General features: G+C 43.2%; 1 protein-coding gene across 3 annotated transcripts in view; it reads left to right on the top strand.

Annotated features, from left to right (window-relative positions):
- arhgef28a (Rho guanine nucleotide exchange factor (GEF) 28a) overlaps nt 1-26,342 on the top strand; it is a 406,494-nt gene that overhangs the window by 239,327 nt on the left and 140,825 nt on the right. For 2 of the 3 annotated variants that reach the window (XM_067982722.1, XM_067982720.1), the window contains 4 exons: nt 5,840-6,038; nt 9,912-10,026; nt 11,293-11,370; nt 21,870-21,912. In XM_067982722.1, the coding sequence (XP_067838823.1) occupies nt 5,840-6,038; nt 9,912-10,026; nt 11,293-11,370; nt 21,870-21,912 (435 nt within the window). The remainder of the gene's footprint in view (nt 1-5,839; nt 6,039-9,911; nt 10,027-11,292; nt 11,371-21,869; nt 21,913-26,342) is intronic. The other variant, XM_067982721.1, reaches the window with a different exon arrangement.

Below are 26,342 nucleotides of genomic sequence, written 5' to 3'. Positions count from 1 at the left end.
TCATCTTAGCCTTGAATGGCCGACCCCTTATCCTGCGACTATGCCCCCTAGTTCTAGACTCTCTAGCCAGGGGAAGCAACCTTTCAGCATCTACCCTGTCAAGCCCCCTCATATTCTTATATGTTTCAATGAGATCGCTTCTCATTCTTCTAAACTCCAGAGAGTATAGGCCCATTCGACTCAACCTCTCCTCGTAGGACAACCCTCTCATCCCAGGAATTAATCTAGTGAACCTAAATGTAGCACTTTCACAGTTTGTTGACTCTTGAATTTTAGCCGAAAAAAAACACTTATCTTCTTGTCTGGGGAATGTTGGGGAGGTAAATTCCAATAAAATACTTTTCCCGGAAACAGTTTCTTTCTGATATTGCATGGTGTGGTGGTGCAGAGGCATGATTGGAATTTGAAATCTGACAGCACATTCATAGTTCAATCACCAAATATTAGTTAGTGAAGCTTTGAAAGTGCTGCCTGATGTACTTTGCCCCAAAGCATGACTGGAATTTGAAGTTCAATAGCATTTTCACACTTGAGTCACCAAAATTATTCTCTTAAAAACAATTGTTCCCTGAACCTTTCTATGTATAATTGTCATTTCCAAACCAAAGCAGTATGTGAATGTCAGGATTCAATCTTGCTTTCTCTAATGCCAATATCATTAGACTTGCTCTTCAAAAGATCAATGTTTAAAGGCTTTTAAATGTATTTATCCTAGTGCCTAGAGACTCAAAACAAGAAATCAATGGGCAATATCATTAATTGAATGGAGGTCAGTACATTAAGGCAGCAAATTTAATAGACTGTATGGCAGCAGAGAGCAGGCAGACAGTAATTATTTTTAAAGGAAATATTAAATATTGATGCAATTTTGTTTCATGACAAATGTGCAGTTATGCATTTTGTCACTGGTGACTATTATATTGTAAAATAGATATTTTAGCAGCTCAGTTAAGCATTGGGTTCAATGGATTTTAACCACCAGTTTCAAGCTGGTTCGCTCATCCACAACATTAATTGGATTGACTTTCTCTGTCTAATGGCATATTGTATTCTACTCCAACCATCATTTTTATTGGGAAGTATTGATAAATGTTATCATTGATGAATTCTCCCCATCGATCATCTCTGTGGTTTTAGATTTCCCTTTTCAAAAATGTTCTGAATCCTGGGTCTCCACCTGTAGTGTAGCATGTGTGTACTTCTGAGGACATAACCCTGGCGAGAAAGCTCTTCCTGGAAAGGGGCAAAGTATCATTAATATTAAAATTCATTTTAACATGATATGCAAATCTACACATGGCAAATTCCCATGATTCCCTCCTACTGTCATCTGTACAAAGCTAGCATTGCAGGTAATGCTGTTCTGTGCTATCAGCATTTAAAGCAATGTCAACATTTCAGTATTGATTTTGGAATGCTATAAAGTGAATTTGCAATTGAATTGATTTTTGCTGATGATTACTAGTTGATCTCCAGCAGCGTTGCACCCAGTCATGTAGTCTTCAGGTAAGGGGGGGGGGCGGTGGTTAGAGGACAAGTGTACAGGTATTCTAATAGGAATCCCATTATTTCTGTTATTTAGAGGAGGAGGAAAGGAGAGATGCCAGACAAATAAGTTTATACCCGGGATGAACTGCGCACACCCAGCAATAACTACGGACCTGTATCTGTAGGCAGAGGCACAGCTACCTCGGCAAGTGTGGGAAAAGCTGTTGTTGCAGGCTTTGCTTCACAGTAGAAGCAGTAACAGAGTGGTGCTGTCTGCCAGAAATTGACCTCCAGCCAACCTCCACAACAGGAGCAGTATTGCTGATGGCTGTCAAGGTCACCAGAGCTCCGCACTCCCGTGCATCTGTCTAAATCCAAGCTGCTACAGGAGAATTCAGCAACATCAGTCAATCTACGTAAAACTTGGAAATTTAGTGAACAATGTGGAGGATAGTAACAGACTTCAGGAGGACATAGACATACTGGTGAAATGGGCAGACACATGGCTCTTTCTGAAGGTGGCAGTACAGGTAGATAAGGTTGTGAAGAAGGCATACGGAATGCTCTCCGTTATTAGTCGAGGTATAGAATACAAAAGCAGGGATGTAATGATGGAACTGTATAAAACGCTGGTAAGGCCGCAGCTGGAGTATTGTGCGCAGTTCTGGTCACCACATTACAGGAAGGATGTAATTGCTCTGGAGAGAGTGCAGAGAAGATTTACAAGAACGTTGCCAGGGCTTGAAAATTGCAGCTACGAGAAGAGACTGGATAGGCTGGGGTTGTTTTCCTTGGAGCAGAGGAGGCTGAGGGGTGACTTGATTGAGGTGTACAAAATTATGAGGGGTCCAGATAAAGTAGACAGGAAGTACCTGTTTCCCCTAGCGGAGAGTTCAAGATCTAGAGGACATAGATTTAAGCTGATTGGCGGAAGGATTAGAGGGGACATGAGGAAAAACTTTTTTACCTGGAGGGTAGTGAGTGTATGGAATTCGCTGCCCGAATTGGTGGTAGAGGCAGGGACCCTCAACTCTTTTTAAAAGTACCTGGACCTGCACCTAAAGTGCTGTAAGCTACAGGGCTACGAACCGGGTGCTGGAAGGTGGGATTAGAATAGGCACCTGGTTGTTCTTCGAGCTGGCACGGACACGATGGGCTGAATGGCCCCCTTCTTTGCTGTATCTTTTCTATGGTTCTAAGAGATTTACCAGACTGGTACCAGGGATGAGGGACTTCAGTTATGCGGAGAGACTGGAGAAGCTGGGGTTGTTCTGCTTAGAACAGAGAACGTTAAGGGGAGATTTGATAGAGGTGTTGAAAATCATGAACGGTTTTGAATGAGTAAATAAGGAGAAACTGTTTCCAGTGGCAGAAGGGTCGGTAACCAGAGGACACAGATTTACGGTGATCGGCAAAAGAGCCAGAGGTGACATGAAATATTTTTTTGGGCAGCGAGTTATAATGATCTGGAATGCACTGTCTGAAAGGGTGGTAGCAGCAGATTCAGTAGTAACTTTCAAAAGGGAATTGGACAAATACTTGAAGGGAAAAAATTTGCAGGGCTAGGGGGAAAGAGCACGGGAATGGGACTAATTGGATAGCTCTTTCAAAGAGCTAGCATAAGCACAATGGGCCGAATGGCCTTCTCCTGTGCTGTACCTACTATGATACTATGATAGTTCACAGATGTATCAAGCAAATGAACTGATTTGTTCTTTGCCAGGCTGAGCAGTTTCCCCATGGACAATCTGCGGCAGAATGAGAGGGCACGGCATTTTGTTTTGTGTGATAGAATGTCCAAAGTCCAGGGCTCCTGCACACAATTCTTTTACCTTCATAATCCACAAGAGTTTCCACTCTTCCACTCCATCATCATGCAGGTTATCTGCAACAATCAAAATAGGATCGTGGAAACAAACGCCCGTTTCTCTGTTTGCAGTCATGATGCCTTTAAATCAAGGCCATCCATGGTGCCAAGATTATTCAAGGCACAAAGAAAAGTGCAATGTTGGCTACTTGAGCCCTGACTTACAAACCTCTGAACCACAAACAGCAGCAGGCACAGATTTAATGAGGCCTATGGAGCCAGCAGGATCATCTTTGAAAACACAATAGGCATCTCGAGGTCGTGCATCAGATGCCCGGATTGATCTGGGGGCATCCTATGATACAGTCCCACCAAGGTCTCCACGATCATCACTGTTTGCCGCACAACTTTACCATCCAAAAAGACTTTACTGTGGAGCAGGTGGAAGAAGAAGACACATACCCACTGGCAAGAGAAGAGCATGATGAAGATGAGATGCCAGAAAATATTTCTTTCTAATTGCTTTGCAGACATGCAGCAGGCTCTAATAGACAAGCGCTTCGTCTAAATGCTCCATGTGACCAGTGCATTAACAACTCTCTCCACATCTGTACCACAAAGTGGCCAGACACCTTCCCCAGTAATAGCCTTTGCACTCACTAAACTAAAGCAGATCTCATTCCTTTCACCTGTTGAAATCTTATGTGACACCATCACAACTCTGGAAACGGTTGAAATAAATTGCAACCAAATTAGTTCCTCTTCAAGTGTTTAGTGCACATGTTTTTAACCCCCATGCTTATCCTTGGTGATACATGTTCCAGTTTGTAATCTTGTGCTCCTTCTGTGTGCTCCCTAGTCACTGCAGTACGTGAGATCGCTGGCCGCTGCTGCTGTGTCTGAGTGGGAGCTTTTTTAGATAGAAGTGGTTCTCTGATTCTAAGTCCTGTATGATGAAATGTCCACTGCTGGGGTGGCTACCTGGTCCTGCACCCACCTGTAACTCATCAAGTCTTTAGTACTAGAATGACCTTTATTGGTGCTTGGACTAGAAGATACCTGCGAACTGCAATTCTCTTGGTAAGTGCTGTTACACTGGATGGTTACAGTTGCAACAATATTCAAGAAGCTCAACACCATTCAGGACATAGCCTGTCTGATCAGTGCTTCTGCCACTGGACTCAAGATTTACCCCCTCCATAAATGGCATACTGTGGCTGCTGTATGTACTATTTACAGGATGCACTGCAGCAATTCATCAAGCTTACTTTGACAGAACCTTCCAACCCTGTAACTTCTACCACTAAGAAAGACAAGAGCAGCAATGTCACAGCAATACCATCAACTCCAAGTTCCCCTTCAAGTCACACACTCTGACGAGGACATATACCACCATTCTTTCCTGATTTCTGTGTCAAAGTCCCGGAATTCCCTACCTAACACCATTGCGGGAGCATCGTCTGCTCAAGGAATGCAGCACTTCAAGAGGAACGCTCACCACCACCTTATTGAGGAAACTAAGGATGGGCAAAAAATACTGGTGTTGCCAGTGTTGCCCACATTCCTTGAACATTAAATGAAGAATTATTCATATGGGAGATACATATATGTGTGTATGTGTCAGGTCCCCTCCAATCCGGTATGTGCAAAACCTTTACCACTCCGCTCCTGTCAATCCTGCGAATATCACAAGAAATTCCCTCTACTTTAGTGGTATAGTTTTCACTGCATTTAAGTAGCTGCTTTATTTCTATGTTTATAAATCTTCTGTCACATTTAATTTACCTGCTATATTTATGGGACAGATATACCTTTTGATTACTTGAGGCCATGTTGTAAGGCTGCTTACCAGCTTAGTTTTTATGTGTTAGAATTGCAGGGATGTAGATTTTTGTAAATAAGCTGTGACATTTTGCTTTTCTTCTAAAGCAGTGAGCCCAAGAAATTATTTTGTCAGTTCATTAGGCACAGAATGCCTTATTGCACGCATTTGTTCCAGTGCTTTTTAAATATAAAATCAGAAAATGCTGGTCTATCAACATTTGTAAAAAGAAAAGACAGTCTAACATTTTGGGTGTACACCCTTATTCACGCATTTTCTGTTTTCATTTTAGATTTCCAGCATTTTTACTTTGTTCTCTTTTTTAAATATAATTTATCCAATTATATTTGAACATTTCAAAAACTCAAGCAATTGTAAGAGTTTTTCTTTATTTAGGCTGTCCAAAAGCAGGAGAAATGTTGAATAATAATTACTATCCTGAGCAAAATATTGAATGAAAATAGTAATAAGTTTATGCTCTGCATTCAAATCGATCACTTTTCACATTTTGCTCTGTGACTAACAACTGTCAGCAAAAAAGTTACTGGCTCGTAAGGTTACATGTGGTAACAGGGTAGAACTGTCATCTAGATGTATATAGATCATAATTGGAAAAGCACCTTCTTGAACTAATGTCAGTGATTTAGTGAATTAGTAAGGAAAAGGGTTATCCTGTAATATTGGTTTGACTGTGGACTTCTTTTCATTAATTGTTTTTGTAGGTTCAGCTTTGATGCAGACAGCGAAGGAGAGGAGGTTTCAGATAGATCCCAGGGCTCATGCACTCCAAGGTCGCCAAATTCTGTTGCATTATTTGCCAGCAGCGGAGATGAACTGGACTCTTTTGAAGCTCACCAGGAAACTGAGATAAATGCCAGGGGATCTGAATCCATGCCTTCATCCAGCAGCTTATTGCTAAAGGTACTAGCTGTTAGCTAGGAGGTAAACCAATATGATTCGTGTAATCTGGCCAACCTTGAAAGTAGACATTCCAATGGAATAAGTTCTCTACTCAAGCTGGCATATCTATACATAACAAGATATTCTGGCAACTTTAGAAAAAGCTTTTGAAGTTAAATAATGCTGATTTTTTTCTGGAAATGTATAATACATGAATTCATTCATAAATTTTAAAACAGAAAGTTGATCAAAACATAAAGTCCTACTTTACAAGAAAATTATGTGTGCGCACAGTTTTTTTGTTTGGTAAAAGATATTTGTCTTTATTGTGTTTTGCAAGACTGTGGCATTTCAAGGCTAGAGAGCTGACCAAAGGAGAAACAGTTAACTAAGTGATTTCAAAACGATTGTTGCTCATGTCTTTCCATCTTGTATCATTTTATTCTACCAGTTTCAACCTGGTAAGGAAAACTGATTGGGAAAAGAATATTTCATTGCTGTGGCTGGGTCTGGGCCCTTAGATTCATGAGGTTTTTTTTAATTGTCAAGCTATAAAACATGTAGCTTTTTTTATTTAGGCTTTTCAAAAGCAAGAGAAATGAAAAACATGTAACATTATTTTCTTTTTTACTTGGTGGTAATGGTTATTATGCAAATAGGGTGCTGATACTATTTACTGCCCACATTATTAACCCCTCATTTAGTGTTAACTACAGTTTGCTCACACATGCTAGATTGCCACAAAAATATAGGATGAAGGCTAGCAACATTTGTAAATATCAAACTATGTTATATTTCCAAAGTGAGCCATGCTGTATGGCAAGGGTCCTCAATTATATTCAGAGAAGGTCCACTTGCAACGGTAGTGTAGTGGTTATGTTACTGGACTAATAATCCAGAGGCCTGAACTAAACATCCAGAGAACGTGAGTTAAAATCCCACCATGACAGTTTGTGAATTTGAATTCAGTTTTAAAAAATCTGGAAATAAAAAGCTAGTTTCAGTAAAAGTGACCATGAAACTTAGATTTTTGTAAAAAAACAACTGGTTCACTAGTGTCCTTTAGGGAAGGAAACCTGCCGTCCATACCCAGTCTGGCCTATATGTGACTCCAGTCCCTCACCAATTCAGTTGACTCTTATCTGCCCCTTGAAGTGGTATAGCAAGCCGCTCAGTCGTAACAAACCCATACCTTTTCAGAGCAACTAGGGATGGGCAATAAATGCTGGCCTTACCAGTCCACATCCCAAGAATGATTTTTTAAAATTCTCCTTTCTCTGTGTTTCTGCCTTTTGAACCTTTTTTTTCTCTTTTTTTTTGTTGCTCTCACCCTCAAAAAAGTAATTAATTAAAACAAAAACATTTTTATTAAAACTGGCAGTAATTCTCTGGGTCAGCATTACAACCCATTTCCCTGATGTTGCTCTGTCCTTCTGGTTACAATGTAATAAAACAATGTAACAATCTGTGATCACATGGATGTTGCTGCTCCCACTGCTCCCCCTAACTCTTGTGCTTTGAAAAGATTATGAGCTAGATTTTGCTTTCAAAACAACGGCAAGGCTAATGGTGCTCACCGTTATTTATGCTCAAATGGTACAGCAACTTGAGGCGAGGGGCAGATGCGTGGTTAAACTCAAATATCCAAAGGTTGCTGTCTGAAATGCGCCGCTCCGCCGTTGGCTTTGCGAAAATGCCATCTCACTGTCTGCCTCACCATTGAAATGCATTGAGTGGCATGAAGTTGCAATATTTGCACGGTAGATACGGACCAAACTCGCCACAGGAAGTTAAATCAAATCACTTTGAGTCTAAGTACCTTTTAACAATGTGAATAATGTTAATTACTGTCAAGCATCCTCTCTGGCACTAAAAATAAACTGTTACAAGTGTGGAGTCTCATTCCTTCAGGTTTTAATTGTAGTTGGAGATTTTAAAAATGTAACTTAATTTTTTTTTACTTTTCCTTTCTGTCTCTTTTTTCTCTCTCCCTTAATCCAATCTTCCTTTCCCTCTCTTTCTATACCTGATTTGACATTGAATTCACCCACTCTAATTTACATTTCCTTCTCAGACCTTGCGCTGTTGATTTCACAATCCTTCAATCTGATTTGTTAAGGAGATACACAGTTGCTTGCCCTGTTCACTCAGGTCCCAGATGCCTGGTTTCCCTCGCTGACATTATCAGCTCGCACTTTCAGTAACTTGCCATACAAAACTTTTAAAAACCTAAACTTGCAAGGACAAGTCTAACTAACGGCAGACGCCGTTATGCTCTGCCACAGCAAATTGTGGCCCTGTATTTTTGTTTCAAGAGGTAGTTAAATGCACATAAGATTTTTCTATATATTAGAAATCAGCCTCCATTTTGCATGCTCCCATCCATTACCATGTTCAGATACAAACCCCATGGATTTTTGCACGACCTTGGCTCAATTGGCTCCACATAACATCACAGCCCATGGAAAACTTTCTCGATTGGATTGGTTTGCATGAGTAGTTTACAAAAGGATGCAGAGAGGTTATTAATTTGTAAATTGTATCATATCGCTTGCTTTAAAACAATGTAAAATCTTTCTCTTTATGAGACCTCCATGATTCGATGCGTGTGGTCGCACATCAGCTGCATGTTGAGGGAGTGGAAGTCCTTTCGGTTGATGAAGACGGCCGAGTTGATATGCGGGGCACGTAGAGCAATGTGCGTGCAGTCAATGGCACCCTGCACCATGGGGAAGCCAGCAATGCGAGCAAACCCCTGTGCTCACTCGTTCTGCTTGTCTCTGTCAAGAGAGAAGGTGATGGACCTGTTCCTCATCTGGTACAGTGCGTTTGTGACCTCCCTTATGCAGCAGTGCACTGCATACTGCGAGATGTTGCACATGTTGCCAGCAGAGGCCTGAAATGATCCTGAGCCGTAGAAATTCAGTGCCACAGGCAATGCTGTCCTTACCCTGCCCTGAGGCTGCAGTTGCGGCCACACCAGTTGACAGATCTAGGTCACGGCTTCCTTGGTGAACCTCAGGTATCGGATGCAATCCTTCTCGGTCATGTTAAGGTAAGAAAATTGGTCCCGAAAGGCCCTCATTTAATAGGGCCTCCTGCTCAGTGCCCTGCGCCTCCTCATCCTCCTTCTCCTCGCAGCTTGACCTGCTCTGTGTGGCCTCTCTGCATTCTCCCAGTTGTGCTCAATGCCCAGCAGGAGCCCTAGCAGATCACCCATGGTTGCCAGGAATGTTCAACCACGCTTGTAACTTTCTGAACCATAAGGCAGTACCTGCCAAAGCACTCTCAAATGTAGTCTAGAAACTCTCAGGAAGTATAGGGAGCTTCAAAAAACACTTCCTATTCCTCCAGCAGCCGGAAGCAATAATCCAGCAACTAATCTGCAACACCTGCATGGTCCCTTTAAATAGCACGAGTGGGGGTTCCTCCAGACACTGTAAGACACGTTCAGATGGTCGGGGTTAAGACTGTGCATTGATTTGAGCATTAAGTTCCAAAATGGTGTCTATCACCTTAAATCAGCATTGCACACTGATTACATCATTTTCTCCTTACTTTACATGCTTCCAGCGTTCGGTATTTGCGCATACGCTAGCTCCTATACCAAGAAAGCGTCTGGCGCACGTCATGATGGAAACGTGCGTGCGCAGCCAAGACGCCATCTTGGATGTCGGAGAGGCCGCGTAGCGCCGAAACAATGGGCACTACACGTGGGCCCAATTTAGGGCCCCTTATGTCATGTAGCCCTTTTGCACATTTTGCAGAAAATCATTCCGTTCAGTTGAGTGCAACTGAAAGCTGGTTGATTATTTTTATATATGAACTAGAAATGTCTTGAAGTAGAGTCCAGAATATTCCGTTTGATGCGATCTTTTTATTTGTCCTCTGAAGGAGTCTGAAGACACCGGGATTCGGCTGAGATCATACTCCCTTTCCTCACCTAAAGTCTCACAAAGCAAATCTCGATTCATAAGGGATTTTAGTGTGTTTGACTCCACGAGTGAAGGTTAGTGCCAATAAAAATTGAGAATAATATATTAGAACATTGTAATATTGATATTACTAAACAAAAAAATTCTATATTATGCAATGTTTGCTAAAAAATGACATTGACTTTGTGTCATAATCTGCAAAGCTTCTACATTTACATTTATCATTTCACAACTAACAAATTTCATGTAGAAATGCTTAGTGACTCAAAGCTGAAGTACAAATTTATCCTAATGTCTAGATAATAAGTTACAGTCCTGTGTAGATGAGCAGCTTGTTTTCTAAAACACATTGCTAGCACATTATTAGCAGATTTGGCTTAACAATGTGATACTAGGTAGCCAAGTATCTGAGCAATTACAGCGCTGGATTACCACCCAGATTTGTCAGGAACTGAAACTCAAAGGATTGATCACCTGTCACATGAATCTGGCTGTCACAACTGGGATGAGATTTACCAGTTTTTTGCATTATTAAATGGAATTTCATCCTCCACCTTACGGACTTACTTAGTTTAAAGGGGAGGGGGGAGAAACTGACATTTATGTCTCATGCACCTACTGGTATCTACCTGTCAGCTGATTGTGAAAAGGGCATTGATAGTGATTGTATTGAAGTATATGACCTTCCCCACTGGATGTTGCATTGACAAGAAACCAGTGAAATCTAGAAATAAGTAACTAGTAACTAGTAAGAAGTAACTAGTGCAGTTGTTTCCTTCATCAATGAAATTCAGCATGCACAAAAATTACTAATATTTGTATTTAGTATTTATGAGGTTGACAATAGCTAGACTTGTGTTACCTTAGTACCAGATACAGAGAAGATGCCAAACAAATTTCTAATGAGAAGTACCCTATTTTAGATTATTTGGAGTTGACAATCCCCCCATTGTCATCATGTGACAGATATAGTATATGTGTTTGCCTCACAGTACTTGTAATGTGCACATAATGAGGCCACCTCATAAAATATCTGTAGGTAGCCAGGATTGCTACTAACAGATAAAAGATTAAATAGAATACATTAGGTTATTTAAAAAGCAGTTAGAATATAATAGAAAATAGTAACACAATCTTGGGGTTCAGAAAACGTGCATAAACCACTTTAATTTCATCTATGATCTGTAGTTGATGTTGCTTTGTGATTCCCTCTTACCTAACCATCATTCTATACTGATAGATAGTATATTGTACATCAAGGGTATTAGGCATATCAGTGAATGAACACCCAAATAGATGCTTTTTTTGTTCATTATGATGAGTCTGTCCCTGCTCTGTAGATGGTGTTTTCAGCAGCGGACGATCCCTTCTTCAGGCGCTCTCACTGTCTAAATCAGTCTCTCTGCTACACCATAGTAGTAAGTACCACTCATAATCACATAATGCTGCCACAATTCTGCATGAAACTGTGTCTGCTAATCTTTCATGTCCTTGTGCCTTGTTGCTAAATGGACAGTATTCATTTTAACCAATGTTGCTTGGATTGGAAAAAAACAAGTAACTCTGAGTGCAAAGTGGCTTTAAATTTTCCTTTTGTTGTGTTGTCATTTTTTTATTTTAAAGCTTGATGCTTGCTTTTACTTGATTATTTATATGTAAACTAACTTCAAAATTTAGAGAATCCTTGTAAATAATAATCGAGATCCCTCTTCATAACTGTGAGTTCCAATGAAAACCGACACTCCAGCTCACATAACTTATTGAATTTTTCAGTCAAGCACAAGATGAATAAGGCGTGGAAGGCCATTCAGCCCGTTTTAACTCATCTATGCAAAAGAGGAATACCTGCAGTCCCTGCCTTCACACCATCTTGAATGACTGTTTTCACCTCCACTGCTCTTCCTGGGAGATTTAAGTTCATTAAATCTATTCCAAGGGTCCATTGCTCTTTGTGTGAAACATCCTAAATTTTCCTTTCACTAGTTTGAGTCTGTGCCCTCTTGTCCTACTGCTTCGGTTTAGCTTGAATTAATGCTCTGAGCCAACTTTCTCTTTACTGTTTAATATCTTTAATACTGCTCTAAGGTCCCTCCTTAGGAGTCATCTTTAAGGCTAAAGAGCCCTAGTTTCTCTCATCTTCCCTCATTGCTCACTCCTATGATACTGAGGATCAACCTTGTGACTTTATTGTTCATTCCCTCCAGAGCTTGATTGTTTCCCTTGTGACTTGATAATCAAAACTAGACACAGTGCTCAAAGAAGCAGTCTTACCAGAGCACTATCGATACCAGGGCATAGATGCATGCCACCTAACCGATAATTCAAGGAGAATAATTATAAGAACATAGGAACAGGAGTAGGCCATTCAGCCCCTCGTGCCTGCTCTGCCATTTGATAATATCATGGCTGATCTGTGATCTAACTCCATATACCTGCCTTTGGCCCATATCCCTTAATACCTTTGGTTCCCAAAAAGCTATCTATCTCACATTTAAATTTAGCAATTGAGCTAGTATCAATTGCCGTTTGCGGAAGAGAGTTCCAAACTCCTACCACCCTTTGTGTGTAGAAATGTTTTCTAATCTCGCTCTTGAAAGGTCTGGCTCTAATTTTTAGACTGTGCCCCCTACTCCTAAAATCCCCAACCAGTGGAAATAGTTTCTCTCTATCCACCCAATCTGTTCCCCTTAATATCTTATAAACTTCGATCAGATCACCCCATAACCTTCGAAACTCCAGAGAATACAACCCCAATTTGTGTAATCTCTCCTCGTAACTTAACCCTTGAAGTCCAGGTATCATTCTAGTAAACCTACGCTGCACTCCCTCCAAGGCCAATATGTCCTTCCGAAGGTGCAGTGCCCAGAACTGCTCACAGTACTCCAGGTGCGGTCTAACCAGGGTTTTGTATAGCTGCAGCACAACATCTGCCCCCTTGTACTCTAGTCTTCTAGATATAAAGGCCAACATTCCATTAGCCTTGTTGATTATTTTCTGCACCTGTTCATGACACTTCAATGATCTATGTACCTGAACCACTAAGTCCCTTTGGACATCCACTGTTTTTAACTTTTTACCATTTAGAAAGCACCCTGTTCTATCCTTTTTTGATCCAAAGTGGATGACCTCACATTTGTCTACATTGAATTCCATTTGCCACAGTTTTGCCCATTCACCTAATCTGTCAATATCGCTTTGTAATTTTATGTTTTCATCTACACTGCTCACAATGCCACCAATCTTTTTGTCATCGGCAAACTTAGATATGAGACTTTCTATGCCTTCATCTAAGTCGTTAATAAATATTGTGAATCATTGAGGCCTGCGGGACTCCACTAGTCACATCATGCCAATGTGAGTACCTACCCATTATCCCTACACGCTGTCGCCTTTCACTCAGCCAACTTCCTAACCAAGTCCGTACTTTTCCCTCGATTCCATGGGCTTCTATCTTAGCTAACAGTCTCTTATGTGGGACCTTATCAAATGCCTTCTGGAAGTCCATATAAATAACATCCATTGACATTCCCCTGTCCACTACTTTAGTCACCTCTTCAAAAAATTCAATCAGGTTTGTCAGGCACGACCTACCTTTCACAAATCCATGCTGGCTCTCTCTGAATAATTGAAAATTCTCGAGGTGTTTAGTCACCCTATCCTTAATTATAGACTCCAGCATTTTCCCCACAACAGATGTTAGGCTAACTGGTCTATAATTCCCCGGTTTCCCTCTCTCTCCTTTCTTAAAAAGCAGAGTGACATGTGCAATTTTCCAATCTAGAGGAACAGTTCCTGAATCTAGAGAACTTTGAAAGATTATAGTTAGGGCATCTGCAATCTGCTCACCTACTTCCTTTAAAATTGGTTCAGCCTCTCTGCTCATGTGTCACAAAGGGAATGGCAAGTTCATTTAATAAGCTTTCATGCATTTCCTAATCATATTTCAACAATTTCCATTATGAGAAATGTGTCTTATCTAGCATGTGCATCTACTGCATTGGTGTCAGCTTGACTAAAGGTGCTCATTGGTTGTGGAAATTCTTTTTCATAATATTGGTGAAAGTTTGTTATTCGGTCATTGCTGATTGACTGCTATGTTGTTTATAGGATCTTTATAAAGATACATTCAAGTAGTATGATGACAAAGGGTACTGACTCATCAAGAGGTGTTAGAGTGGTGGGTAGTGGACTTAACATCCGACTCCACCAGATTGTTGATCTCCATCATGCTGCTTATAGACAGCTGCTTAGCAGAAACCAGGGCCCCTATTTTAATTGCCCCCACCTTTTGGAAACCATGCAGGGGTGGGGGGCTGCAATTAAAATAATGTGAGTCACTTACCCCTCTGATCCCGCTGCCAACCCGCAGTGTCCCGGTATTAACCTAGATAAGGGGGAACCAGTGGATGTAGTATATTTGGATTTTCAAAAGGCATTCGATAAGGTGCCACACAAGAGGTTGTTACACAAGATTAGGTCTCGTGGGATTGGGGCTAATACATTAGCATGGATTAATGGACAGAGAACCGAGAGTAGGAATAAAGAGATCATTTTTGGGTTGGCAGATTGTAACTAGTGGGTTGCTGCAAGGTTCAGTGCTTGGGCCTCAGCTGTTTACAATCTATATCAATGACTTAGATGAGGGGACCGAGTATAATGTATCCAATTTTGCTGACGATACAACGTGAGGTGGGAAAGTAAGCTTTGAGGAGGACACAAAGGGCTCGATTTTTAAATGGCGGCAGGATGGCAACGGTTGGGGGGGGGAGGTCAGTGGGTGCACGGGTAATCCGACTAATAAAATCCTACCGTTTCCCATGCGATCACAAGTTAATTGGTGGCCCTTAACACAGCTTCCGGGTTTGCCATCTGAAAGCTGCGTAGTGGGTGGACTGCGCACTCTTATGACAGGCTGTCAGCTGGAGTGGCTCTATTTAAAGGGCCATTGCTCCAAAGGCTTTTGCAGAACCAAACACCAAAAACGCACAATGGAGCAGCACATGGGCAAGGCTGCTCCAAGATTTAGTGATTCCTCACTGCAGCAGCTACTGGCCGGGGTGAGAGGAGGAGGGAAGTCTTTTACCCCGTGGATGGGAGGAAGTGCCCTGCCTCTGTCACGAAGAAGACCAGGCTTGAAGTGGCAGAGGAGGTCACCAGCAGCAACAACATCTCCCGCACCTGGGTCCAGTGCAGGAAGCACTTCAATGACCTAACTAAGTCAGCAAAAGTGAGTAAACTTACTGATTCTCCTGCATTCCGTATCCCACATCACCATCCCCCCCACCCCCCCAACTCATTCTGCACTGCCAGAACTACTCCATCACATCACTCCTCACACCCACTTAAGGATCATCCTCAACTTAGCTGCATTTCCTCAGCACTTCCTCACCTCCCCATTAGTCACCCCACCACTAACACTCCCCCCAATGATGTATCTGTCTGATAGTCACCCTCTGATGCATCTCTTTCATGGTCAACCTCACCCAAACCAATGCATCCATTGGCATCACTCACTCATACGTCTGTACTTTCTCCCCTTCTAGGAGAAGAGAGCACAAAACGAACACGAGAGGGCGAGGACTGGAGGAGGGCCACAACAAGTAGTGGTCCTCACAGATGCGGAACAGGAGGCACTGGAGATCAGCCGGACCCTCAAGTGCCTGTCCATCGGGGACACCGAGACTGGCACCCCACAAATGTCTGGTGACACAACTTTAACATTCATCACACACAACATGTTCTTAACATGAATTGATGTTAACAATGATTGCCATGTTGAACACCTCAGTATGCTCATCGCAACATGACACATCTGTGATGATGTTTAATATTGCCTTCTGTTCTCATACAGGCCTTTCAATGACCGCAGTGATGGCAGAGGGCGATTCCTCAGAGGACAAGCCGGCATCTGAGGGCACACCGTCATATCATAGCGAGCCATCCATCAGCGCAGATACTCAAACCTCGGTGGGTCCTAGTAGTGAGTTAGTTGGGTTGGCACCTGGTGAGTCACCACACACAAGTGAGCACAAGCAGACACTGGTGGCAGGGGCAGCTGTGGAGAGTCCGCGTCAGTGGGTGCACTCCTCTCCAGGCTCTGCTCAGCTGGACGCAGATGCTGAACCCCGGGGGCCATCCTTTAAAAGGAGAATGATTGAGGGACAGCAGCACATTTGTGAGGTACTAGAACAGGTGCCACGCGCACTTTCCACAATAGTGCAGAGAATGGAGGAGTCCCACTCCTGCACGAGTGGAATGGTGGCACAGATATGGGAGGGAATCTCTGAGATAGTGTCGCAGGGATGTGAGCAACTGTCTGAGATAGTGTTGCATGTAACTGCTGAAATGTCTGAGATAGTGTCGCAAGTGAGTGTGGGAATGTCTGCTATGGAGAGAAGGCTAGTCTCCGTTGAGCTTCAAGCACGGCTCAAAAATGAGTCCATTCAGGCCCTAACAATGGTCATTCGGACTCAGGGTGAACAACATTCTGCAGCCTTAAACAGGCAGACAGATCCACTAGCACTGGCCTTACAAGGCATCACACATGTCCTCCAAGCTGTTGTCCAGCAGAGTGGTAGGAGTGGTCTGGGCCTGGCCCAGGGGAGGGATGATGACGAAAGGGGACATGGAAGTGGGGATGCCGCTCAAAGCGCTCCCACGTCTCACCCGTTGCCCCCCTCTCAACCAGTGCCTGCAATGCTGCCTCCTCTCCAGGTGGCCAAGTCTGCCCCTGCACAGGTGCAGGTGGAGCAGTCTTTGGAGGGGCCCTTACAGGCTCCAAAATCCAGAGGACATAGGCCCAAAGCATCTAAGCGTTCAGGGCATGAACATGAACAACCTGCCACTACCTCTGCTGCTGCCACAGGGGATGCACCACGTAGAAGCGGTAGGAAGAGGAAGGCTAAGGATTTGTGAGCACGAAGGATATGCATAAGCGTGTCTGACAGATGGCCATGTTTTTCATTTCTATTTGTTTTTTGTTATATTCACATTAAAAATTATTCTGACCACTACTGCCACGTCGTGCCCATTCTTGACTGGCTTTGGTGATAGCGCCCTTTCATGAGCTTCGCCATGAACGGCGACACTTGATGCCACCCATTGGGTCACTCTACAGTGGGTGTATGTGTAGTTGCAGGACTGTTTTGTGCAGGGAGGGGTGGGGGTGCTGGTGTTGGCGCTGCTCTTTCCAGGTGGTGCGAGGACTGGACTCTTCACACTTTCTGATGTTAGGAGAACCGTTCACATATCATTGACTCCCTGGCCTCATGAGCAGCCAGCTGAGCCGCTGCTCTGCCCATGGGTTGCTCCTGCTCCTCCTCCTCCTCCTCCTCAGTGTGGATGGCAGTTGTGGATGGGGCCTCCTCAAGCGGCACCCCTCTTTGTTGTGCCATGTTGTACAGGACACAACACATAACTATAATGCGTCCCACTCTGTCTGGTGCGTATTGAAGCGCTCCTCCAGAATGATCAAGGCACCTAAATCGCATCTTGAGCAGCCCTATAGCATGCTCAATTGTAGACCTGGTGGCAGTGTGGCTGTCGTTGTATCGACGCTGTTGCTCGGTGATGGAGTTCCTCAGAGGTATCATGAGTCATGTGTGCTGGGGGTATCCCTTGTGTCCCCGAGGAGCTAGCCCTTAAGGGTAATCGGTGCGTGGGAGAGGGCCAGGATGTTGGACTCCCGGAGGATGAAGGAATCGTGGCAGCTGCCAGGGTATCTGGCACGTACGTGAAGGAATCTCTTGCGGTGGTCACAAATGAGCTGAGTGTTGATGGAGTGATAGCCCTTCCTGTTGATGAACAGTCCTGGTTCGTGTGGAGTTGCTCGTATTGCTATATGGGTGCAATCGATTGGATCCTGCACCTGTGGGAAGCCAGCCACAGAGTGGAATCCCACTGCCCTCTCCGTCTGGCTGGAGTTGTCCATGGGGAAGTTGACATACTGCGAGGCGCTGCGAAACAAGCCGTCGGTGACCTGCTTTATGCACTTGTGTGCAGACGACTGAGAGACCCCGACGATGGCCCGGTGGCACCCTGGAATGATCCGGAGACAAAGAAGTTGAGGGCAATGGTCACTTTAACTGCGATGGGTAATGAGCTGCTGCTCGGCCCAGCCAGGAGCAGCTCGGCGTGGAGGAGGCTGCAGATGTCTGCGACCACCTGGCGACTTACTCTGAGCCTCGGTATGCACTGCTCCTCAGAGAGGTCCAGGAAGCTGAGCCTTGGTCTGTGGCGAGGGTAGTGCCTCCTGCGATGGTGCTCTCCCTGTTGTTGCCCTCCATGCTGTTGTGCAGGTGCCTGTGGCGCAGCACTGTGTTGTGGAGCTCCAAGCGGAAGTGCACGCCATGCTTGGCGAGGCTGGTGGTATTGCTCGTCCTCGGATGTAGTGGTGAATGCATCCATGGCGCCCCCCCCCCGCCCATCCTGATGATATCAGTTTGAGGGGGTCCGAAAAATTGGTAAATATGTGTGAACAGAAGAATTATGACTGGAAACTAAGAATTTTCAGTGTAATCACAAAGATCTCCCGGCCAAAAGTTTGTCTGAAAGACCAGAGTGCCCTGCTGCAATAACTCACCTTTTATCCCCATCCCTCAAACAAGCATTTGAATGTCCAACTGACTGCTGGCTGAAACACGTCTCCTAAAACATGGAGTGTTTCCCACAGCACGGGAAACACGCTGAGGCTGAATGAAAATCAGTCCCCTGCCTCAATGACCATGAAATTAACTAGTTCAAATACTTAAAGTATCTTTAATTGCCGGTGGGACTTCCGCATTTGTGAGGCGCGCACGCACGCACACACGTCTGTGGGGAACCCGCAAGTCAGCGGGTTGGAGCCTGCTTCCGAACCCGCTCGGGATTTCCCTGATTTTCGGAGCCCCCACCACCCCCAACGCACCCACACTTTGATTTGAAAATTGGGGCCTAAGAGTCTGCAAAGGGATATAGACAGGTTAAGTGAGTGGGCAAGGAGATGGCAGATGGAGTATGATGTGGGGAAATGTGAAATTATCCACTTTGGTAGGAAGAATAGAAAAGCAGAATATTTTTTAAAAGGTGAAAGACTAAAAAATGTTAGAATTCAGAGGGATTTGGATGTTTTTGTACATGAATCACAGAAAATTAACATGCAGATACAGCAAGCAATTTGGAAGGCAAATGGTATGTTAGCCTTTATTGCAAGGAGGTTGGAGTATAAGAGTAAGGAGGTCTTGCTGCAATTGTGTAGGGCTCTGGTGGGACCACACCTGGAGTACTGTGTACAGTTTTGGTCTCCTCACTTAAGGAAGGATATACTCGCCTTAGAGGAGGTGCATTGAAGGTTCACTAGATTGATTCATGGAATGAGAGGGTTGTTCTATGTGGAGAGATTGAGTAGAATGGGCCTGAAGTATAGAAGAATGAAAGGTGATCTCATTGAAATGTATAAAATTCTTAGAGGGCTTGACAGGGTAAATGCTGGGAGGCTGTTTCCCCTGGCTGGAGAGTCTAGAACTAGAGGTCATAGTCTCAAGTTAAGGGGTCGGCCATTTAGGACCGAGATGAGGAGAATTTTCTTCATTCAGAGGGTTGTGAATCTTTGGAATTCTGTACCAGAGAGGGATGTGGATGCTTAGTCGTTGAGTATTTTCAAGACTGAGATCGATAGATTTTTGGACACTAAGGGAATTAAGGGATATGAGGGTAGGGCAGGAAAGTGGAGTTGAGGTCGAAGATCAGCCATGATCTTATTGAATGCAGAGCAGGCTCGAGGGGCCGTATGGCCTACTCCTGCTCCTATTTCTTATGTTCTTAACCTGCTCTTTTGAGCAGGCGAGCAGGACTCCTGCAGGAAAGAAGAGGGGCCCTACTTAAATATGCAGGTCAGGTCCATTGATGTCATCAGGACCCAATCTGCAATTTCAAACTATGGCTTGAGCGGGGGAACAGTGTCGGCTCTCCTGTCAGGCGGATCACGGGCCGGAAGAGGCCCAGGAGGTAAGTTTTAAAATTGTATTTAAGGTTTCCTTGTGGACCAGGAGGGTCTGGAGTGCTCCTCTGGGCCTCACAAGGAAGCCTTGGGCCTTCCTTGCGCCGGGCTACCCCACCTCCCGATCTTTGACAGATCGTTCATTCCCCCCCCCACCCACTCCCGATTGTGGCATCTTCCCCCCCCCCCCCCCCCCCCACAGAACCCTGCCAACAATCTTCCCCCCCCCCCAACCTTCAGATCTCTGCCGACAGCTTTCCATCCCCCACTGACTGCCGGGGACTGTTCACACCGGCCTCCTGCCGCCTGCCGGCCAGATAGTCAATCTGGCCGGTTGTCGAAGGCGACTCTGCATAGATTTATTTAAATGAGGCCCTGCCGTTCAGATCGGCAGGGCTTCCACTTCTATGGCTTTACCAGGTTCATCCCCTGCACCCTTTCCGCGCCCCCCCCCCCCCCCCCCGTGAAAATCGAGGCCCATGTGTCTCCTCACATGAAGGGAGGCAAATTCAGAGGGTAAAACAATCACTGGATTTCACAGCCACCCTGATGAGACATGAGTAACTTAGAAGCCCAGGAGCAGATTATTTATCTGCCTGTCTGTGCTCTCTGCTGTAGGCAGTGCTTGCTGCAGAAACCAGAAGGGGATGTAAAAGATGCAGTCGATATTCTGCAGATCATGAAATTTTAATATATTGAGCTATTTGGTGCTCAGAAAGTGTTATTTTTGCCTAACCTCATAAAATAAATGTAAGGAATCTTACAACACCAGGTTATAGTCCAACAAATTTATTTTAAAATCACAAGCTTTCGGAGATTATCCCCTTCGTCAGGTGAATTCATCTGACGAAGGAGATAATCTCCGAAAGCTTGTGATTTTAAAATAAATTTGTTGGACTATAACCTGGTGTTGTAAGATTCCTTACATTTGTTCACCCCAGTCCATCACCGGCATCTCCACATCATAAAATAAACATTAACACTAAATCATGTTTACATCTGGTAAAAATGAATGTAAATTTCTGTAACTTCATTCAAAAATAACATTATCTTGATAATATAAAGCTTTTAACTTTGGTACACACTCACAAGTTACTTCTGGTTACTATATAACTCCTTCAGTGTTTATCTGCTAGGAAACAATTTCCTTCTTATAGCCTGGAAATGCATTGAAATTACTATGTGAGGACTTCCTGTAAGACCTGCGAACAACATGGTCTGCATTAATCCATCAGCTGTAATGTTGAGCTGGAAACCACTTTTTGAATCTAGATATTTAGAAATGTCTTAATATTCTGAATACTTCCAAATTTGATCAGTTTGGACTTCTGAAGACATTTCTGTCTATCCAAGGTAAATATAGTGACACTTGCTTCTGTAAGACTCATGAGATGAAAGTCTCCTTTCCCTATAAAGATACTTGTTGCAATAGATTTGGGTGGTCTCAGTCCAATTCTTATTAGTTGTGGCCCACAGCACAATTTGGCACTAAGTTATGATTCTCACTCAGAGAGGCCAAGAATGGCCTGCTGCAGGAAATACTGTTGCAGTAGAAGGTGCCCTCCGGGACTGAAATACCGTTTTGGAGCAGAATAGAGGGAGGTTTACTGTGCATGAGGTAATGCTATATCTGACATGGGAGTGTGTGCTTTTGAGACTTCTGTGCCAAACATGGGAAAAAGTTCAATTTCTTAGTACAAACAACCCTCGTCTTAATAAGCACAAAATTCACCAACCAAAAGTTGAATACTAATGTTTGAATTTGGTGATACAAAATCAAATGTTCAATTTCAAACGTCTTCTAACCAAAACTTATGCTGCCTAGTAAGAAGCTTCTTTTGAAAGAATCTTATAAACAGGAGTTTAAAGAAAGTTACATGAAGGCAAGTTTATTTGTTTACTTTTTCCTGTTGTAAACTTTTCTGTATTGCTTTGTTCCAGAACAGCGAACCTTCAGCCTACCCGAGCACCCCAAAGAGAAAAGGTACAGTAAAGTATAGCACCCAACAATATCGGTCTTTCTGGGATACACTAACTGAACTAGACATCCACAAAGCATGACCAAACCAACAGGGTTAACAAAACAGGTCATAAACTGCCTCCAGAGATAATCAAAATCCAGATTTTAGTAGCCACAGGATTTTTGCAAAATGTAGACTGTGTATCCCTGGTGCAGCCCATAGTACATTTTGCACTGGCCTTGTTTAGTTCCTGTTTCATACATCTCTAAGTGAACATGTTGACATATGCATAGAATCATAGAAAGTTACGGCACAGAAGGAGGTAATTCGGCCCATCGTGTCCGTGCTGGCCGAGAAAGAACTATCCAGCTTAATCCCACAGGGCACTTGGTCCGTAGCCCTGTAGCATGTACAGAGTATTTACTTACTTACATACCTGTATACGTGTATACACACAAACACATGTTTGCACATGCAAGAACAGTGTATACTAGTAGTGGTAACAATTATGGGCCCGATTGCTTACTGCTTCAATTCTAGCACAAAGTTTAGTGCCATTTATCGAGGTGTGAAAACAAATAGTTACACAAGCTTTATAACAAGCAGTAGATAGACACAACATTCCTTCACTTGGATTGGAAGGAAAGAAAACATAAATGTACAAAAACCTGAATGGGAAATTCAAATGTTGAAGCCACAAAGTTGATGGCACATTTCTAGGGAGGTCTGGGGGATTGCTCCCTTGAAAATTGAAAATTTTATATTAAAAATGTTGAATCCTGGTTAATTTAAGAATAATTAATAAATTTTTAACTTTAAAAAGGAAAAGCAAAGTGACATTTGGATTTTCAACAGACCAACCAAGCCATCACTTGCTCAAAAGTTACCTCAATAGTCAATCTCCTCCATCCAACTATTGTCCCAGTTCTCAAAAGCATTCAACCTCCTCAGAAATACGACACCCCCATCCAGCTCCCCAACCTTTCACAGGGACACTCTCTTCTCCATTCCTTCCAGTTCATCCTAGCACTCTTTTTCCTCTCCCTCATTAATTCAACCTGCCATATTATTCTCCCCTTCCAACCTAGTTAAGCTGATACTCCTCTTCCACTCTTCCCATTCAATCTGGTACTCTTCCCTCCCCCAAGAGTTGATGTTGGCACTCCCGCTCTTCTTCCCCCCCCCCCCAACTCTGTTCCCAGTTTCCCCCACCTTCTCTCCTCAAAGCATTGCTCCCAGTTTTGCCCATTTCCCTCTTGCCTTCCTTAACATCCATTTGGCCCTTCCCTCTATTGTCATTCATCTACCTCTCCTTCATTGCCATCAATTTTTACCTTTCTCCCTTTCACTCCCCATCCACTCCTCACCCTCTCTCCATGCTTTTTGCCCCCTCCCCTTCATTTCCCTCTCCATCCATTTCTACCATGCTATGCATTCTGCCCTTCCCATTGCATTATGCTCCTCTCCTCCCTTTGAATTCTGCCTAGTCCCCTTACATTGTGCATCCTTTACCTCCCCATTGCATCCATTTCCCCTTGCCTGTCCCTACAAGACTCTGGTAGTTAGTGCACTGGGCTAGCCTCGTTCCTTCTCTTTGTGCCTTTACTCTCTGGAATTTAGAAGAATGAGAGGTGATCTCATTGAAACATATAAGATTCTGAGAGGGCTTGACAAGGTAGATGCTGAGCGGCTGTTTCCCCTGGCTGGAAAGTCTAGAACTAGGAGGCATAGTCTCAGGATAAGGGGTCGGCCATTTAAGACTGAGATGAAGAGGAATTTCTTCACTCAGAGGATTGTGAATATTTGGAATTCTCTACCCCAGAGCGCTGTGGATGCTCAGTTGTTGAGTATATTCAAGGCTGAGATCGATAGACTTATGGACTCTAGGGGAATCAAGGGATAAGGGGATCAGGTGGGAAAGCGGAATTGAGGTTGAAGATCAGCCATGATCTTATTGAATGGTGGAGCAGGCTCGAGGGGCCGTATGGCCTACTCCTGCTCCTATTTCTTATGTTCTTATGTGCTGCTTCCAGTGCTAATGACCTGGATTGCCACCTCTGTATACAGGAAGGAGGAACTCTCATCCTTGTGAGTATTCAGAAGTGGCAAATGGGGATATCGACATGAAGTTGCACAAAGAGAGAGAGCAAGCCTGCCTACTCTGGAAGTAGGACCTGGGGCCCAGTTGCGTTGATATGTGCCACTAAATGCTGACATGGTGACTGGGTCCCCAAAGCACTGTTAGTGTGAAATGCATGTATGCAGATCTCAACTCTGCTAAGATTTTTAAAATTATTGCCATTCATAGTCAGGAAGGGAGAATTGTTTAATTTGGAGCTCTATGCACCTGTTCACTCCAAGGTGGGCCAATATACTGCACCCAAATCTGACACTAATGTTCTAGTGCTGGGAGAGAATAATCTTTTGACAGGTGCTAGCCCAATTGATGCTTGCACCATGTGCCCAGTAGAAAATGGGGCTCATGATACTTTGCAGAATAACCATAAGCAACCCAATAGAAGTCAGTGGCTGTCAGCTGGCTTCAAGAATGCAAAACATGAAAAGAAAAGGCCACTCAACCCATGAAGTCCACTTCTTCCACAGATCTTATACAGTTTGTCTTTTTGTGGACTCCACCAAACTTATTTAATCCCATGAGAAAAGCTTCTGCACTTTTTTCCCCCTGAAGTGGGTAAAACTGCAGAATATTTATCCAACGTTACAATCTATGATATGAATCCTGACCAGCAGCTTTCCACAGATGACTGGTCCATTGTGCCAGTCTCACAGAAACTATTGGTTTCTATAGAGTATTTGATTATCTCTGTTGGAACTAATGCTTATAATATTTATTCCAGTTCTTAAGCTGATATCTATCCAGCTCTTTTAAGGGAGTTAATTGACACAACATAAACTGCTTTTTCTGGGGGTCTGTTCCGCATATTCACAATTTTGTGGTAAAATGAAAATGCTTCTCAATAACTTAGTTTCATCAACATTATCCATTCCTCTCAGCAGTTCAAAGATCAGGATCATGCTTGCTCTCAGTTTTCTGTCTTTGTTGGTTAGAACCGAAAGTCAAAAAAATCCTCTTTTGTCAGATTCCTCTGTAATGCATCAATGTTCCTTTGAAGGTAGGGTAACCAAACTTGCATTGAATATAATAAACAGGCTTTCAGGCTTTATTATGTTTTCCCTGAATTTGAGTCAAAAAATCAGATGATATCAGCTGTGATCAAGCAGTAGCTTTTTCTGGTCAAAAGTAAAATTGAGTGTTCAGAATCAGAAAACTTTGGGTTTAATTGTGCATCATTAGCAAAACAATTTTGGAAAGAACAAATAAAACAATTTGAGTAAATTATAAACACTGACAACCCTCTTCACAAATTGTAATGCTAAAAGAAGTTGACATACTATTAGCTGCATCTCATCCCCTTCTGCCCCATGGAATTTCCCAGAGCTCTACTCTACCCGGAGCTGCAGTACGTCGACATTGATGTTTCTAGGCCTTTTTGTGTTTAACCCTAGTTTTGAAATTCATCTTCTGGGGGAGAAGTGTAATTATAGGTATTAATCAGGTTTAACCATATAATCTGAAGGCTGCATTACAAGTATGGCCATACTAATGAGACGTGCAGTTTAAATATTCTGATTGTAGCCAAATGCCCTTCAGATGTATCCTAATACTTAATTAGCTTTGTTGAGCACAGCTTCTCATTGATTGCATACTATTACTGAATGATTAATAATCACATTTGAATCTTTTTCCATTCCGCTAATGTATACCCGTTTCATGTTTCCCTTTAAAGTGTGTATAATCTTACATTTTCTCATGTTAAAATCTGCCTTACTAACATGGGAAGCTACAAGACTAGAAAAGACTGTAGTCCATTAGGTCAGTCTCAAAAATTTGATTTGTGTCATTCACCAACTCTGTCAAATATCCATCCAATTCTCCCTTAAAGTTTTCCACTGTCTGCTTCCAGTGACTCTGTGGGAAGTCCATTCTAAACATTCACCAACCTCTGCATAAAGTAGTTAAATCTACACTGTCTAAATCTCTCCTCTTCTAATCTTGAGCCTGTATTCCTGATCCTAGAGTTTGTTCCTCAAAGCTCAGATGCCTTAAGTGAGATATCAGTTTGGTTGCCCTTTTCTGTACTGCTCCAGTCATTGGATATCCTTGCTGTAGTATAGTGAGCAGAATTGCACAAAATAATGTGGGTGTGGCTGTACCAGCATATATTGTACATACTCATTTGCACCTCCTAGGATTTGTGCTCTATTCCTGTGGTTATACATCGCAAGATCTGGTTAGCTGTTCTCACTGCTACTCCATATTGTGCTGTTGGTTTCAGTGGGCTATCCACTAATACCCCCCAAATCCCTCTCCTGTGTTGTGTCTTGTAGCCTAGAGCTATTTAGTTTATATTCATGCTATTTATTTCCCTTC

The sequence above is a fragment of the Heptranchias perlo genome, chromosome 4 (genome assembly GCF_035084215.1).
Source record: "Heptranchias perlo isolate sHepPer1 chromosome 4, sHepPer1.hap1, whole genome shotgun sequence".
NCBI classification, from domain to species: domain Eukaryota; kingdom Metazoa; phylum Chordata; class Chondrichthyes; order Hexanchiformes; family Hexanchidae; genus Heptranchias; species Heptranchias perlo.
The sequence above is the reverse complement of the archived record's forward strand: the minus strand, read 5'-3'. Positions and strand labels throughout refer to the sequence as shown.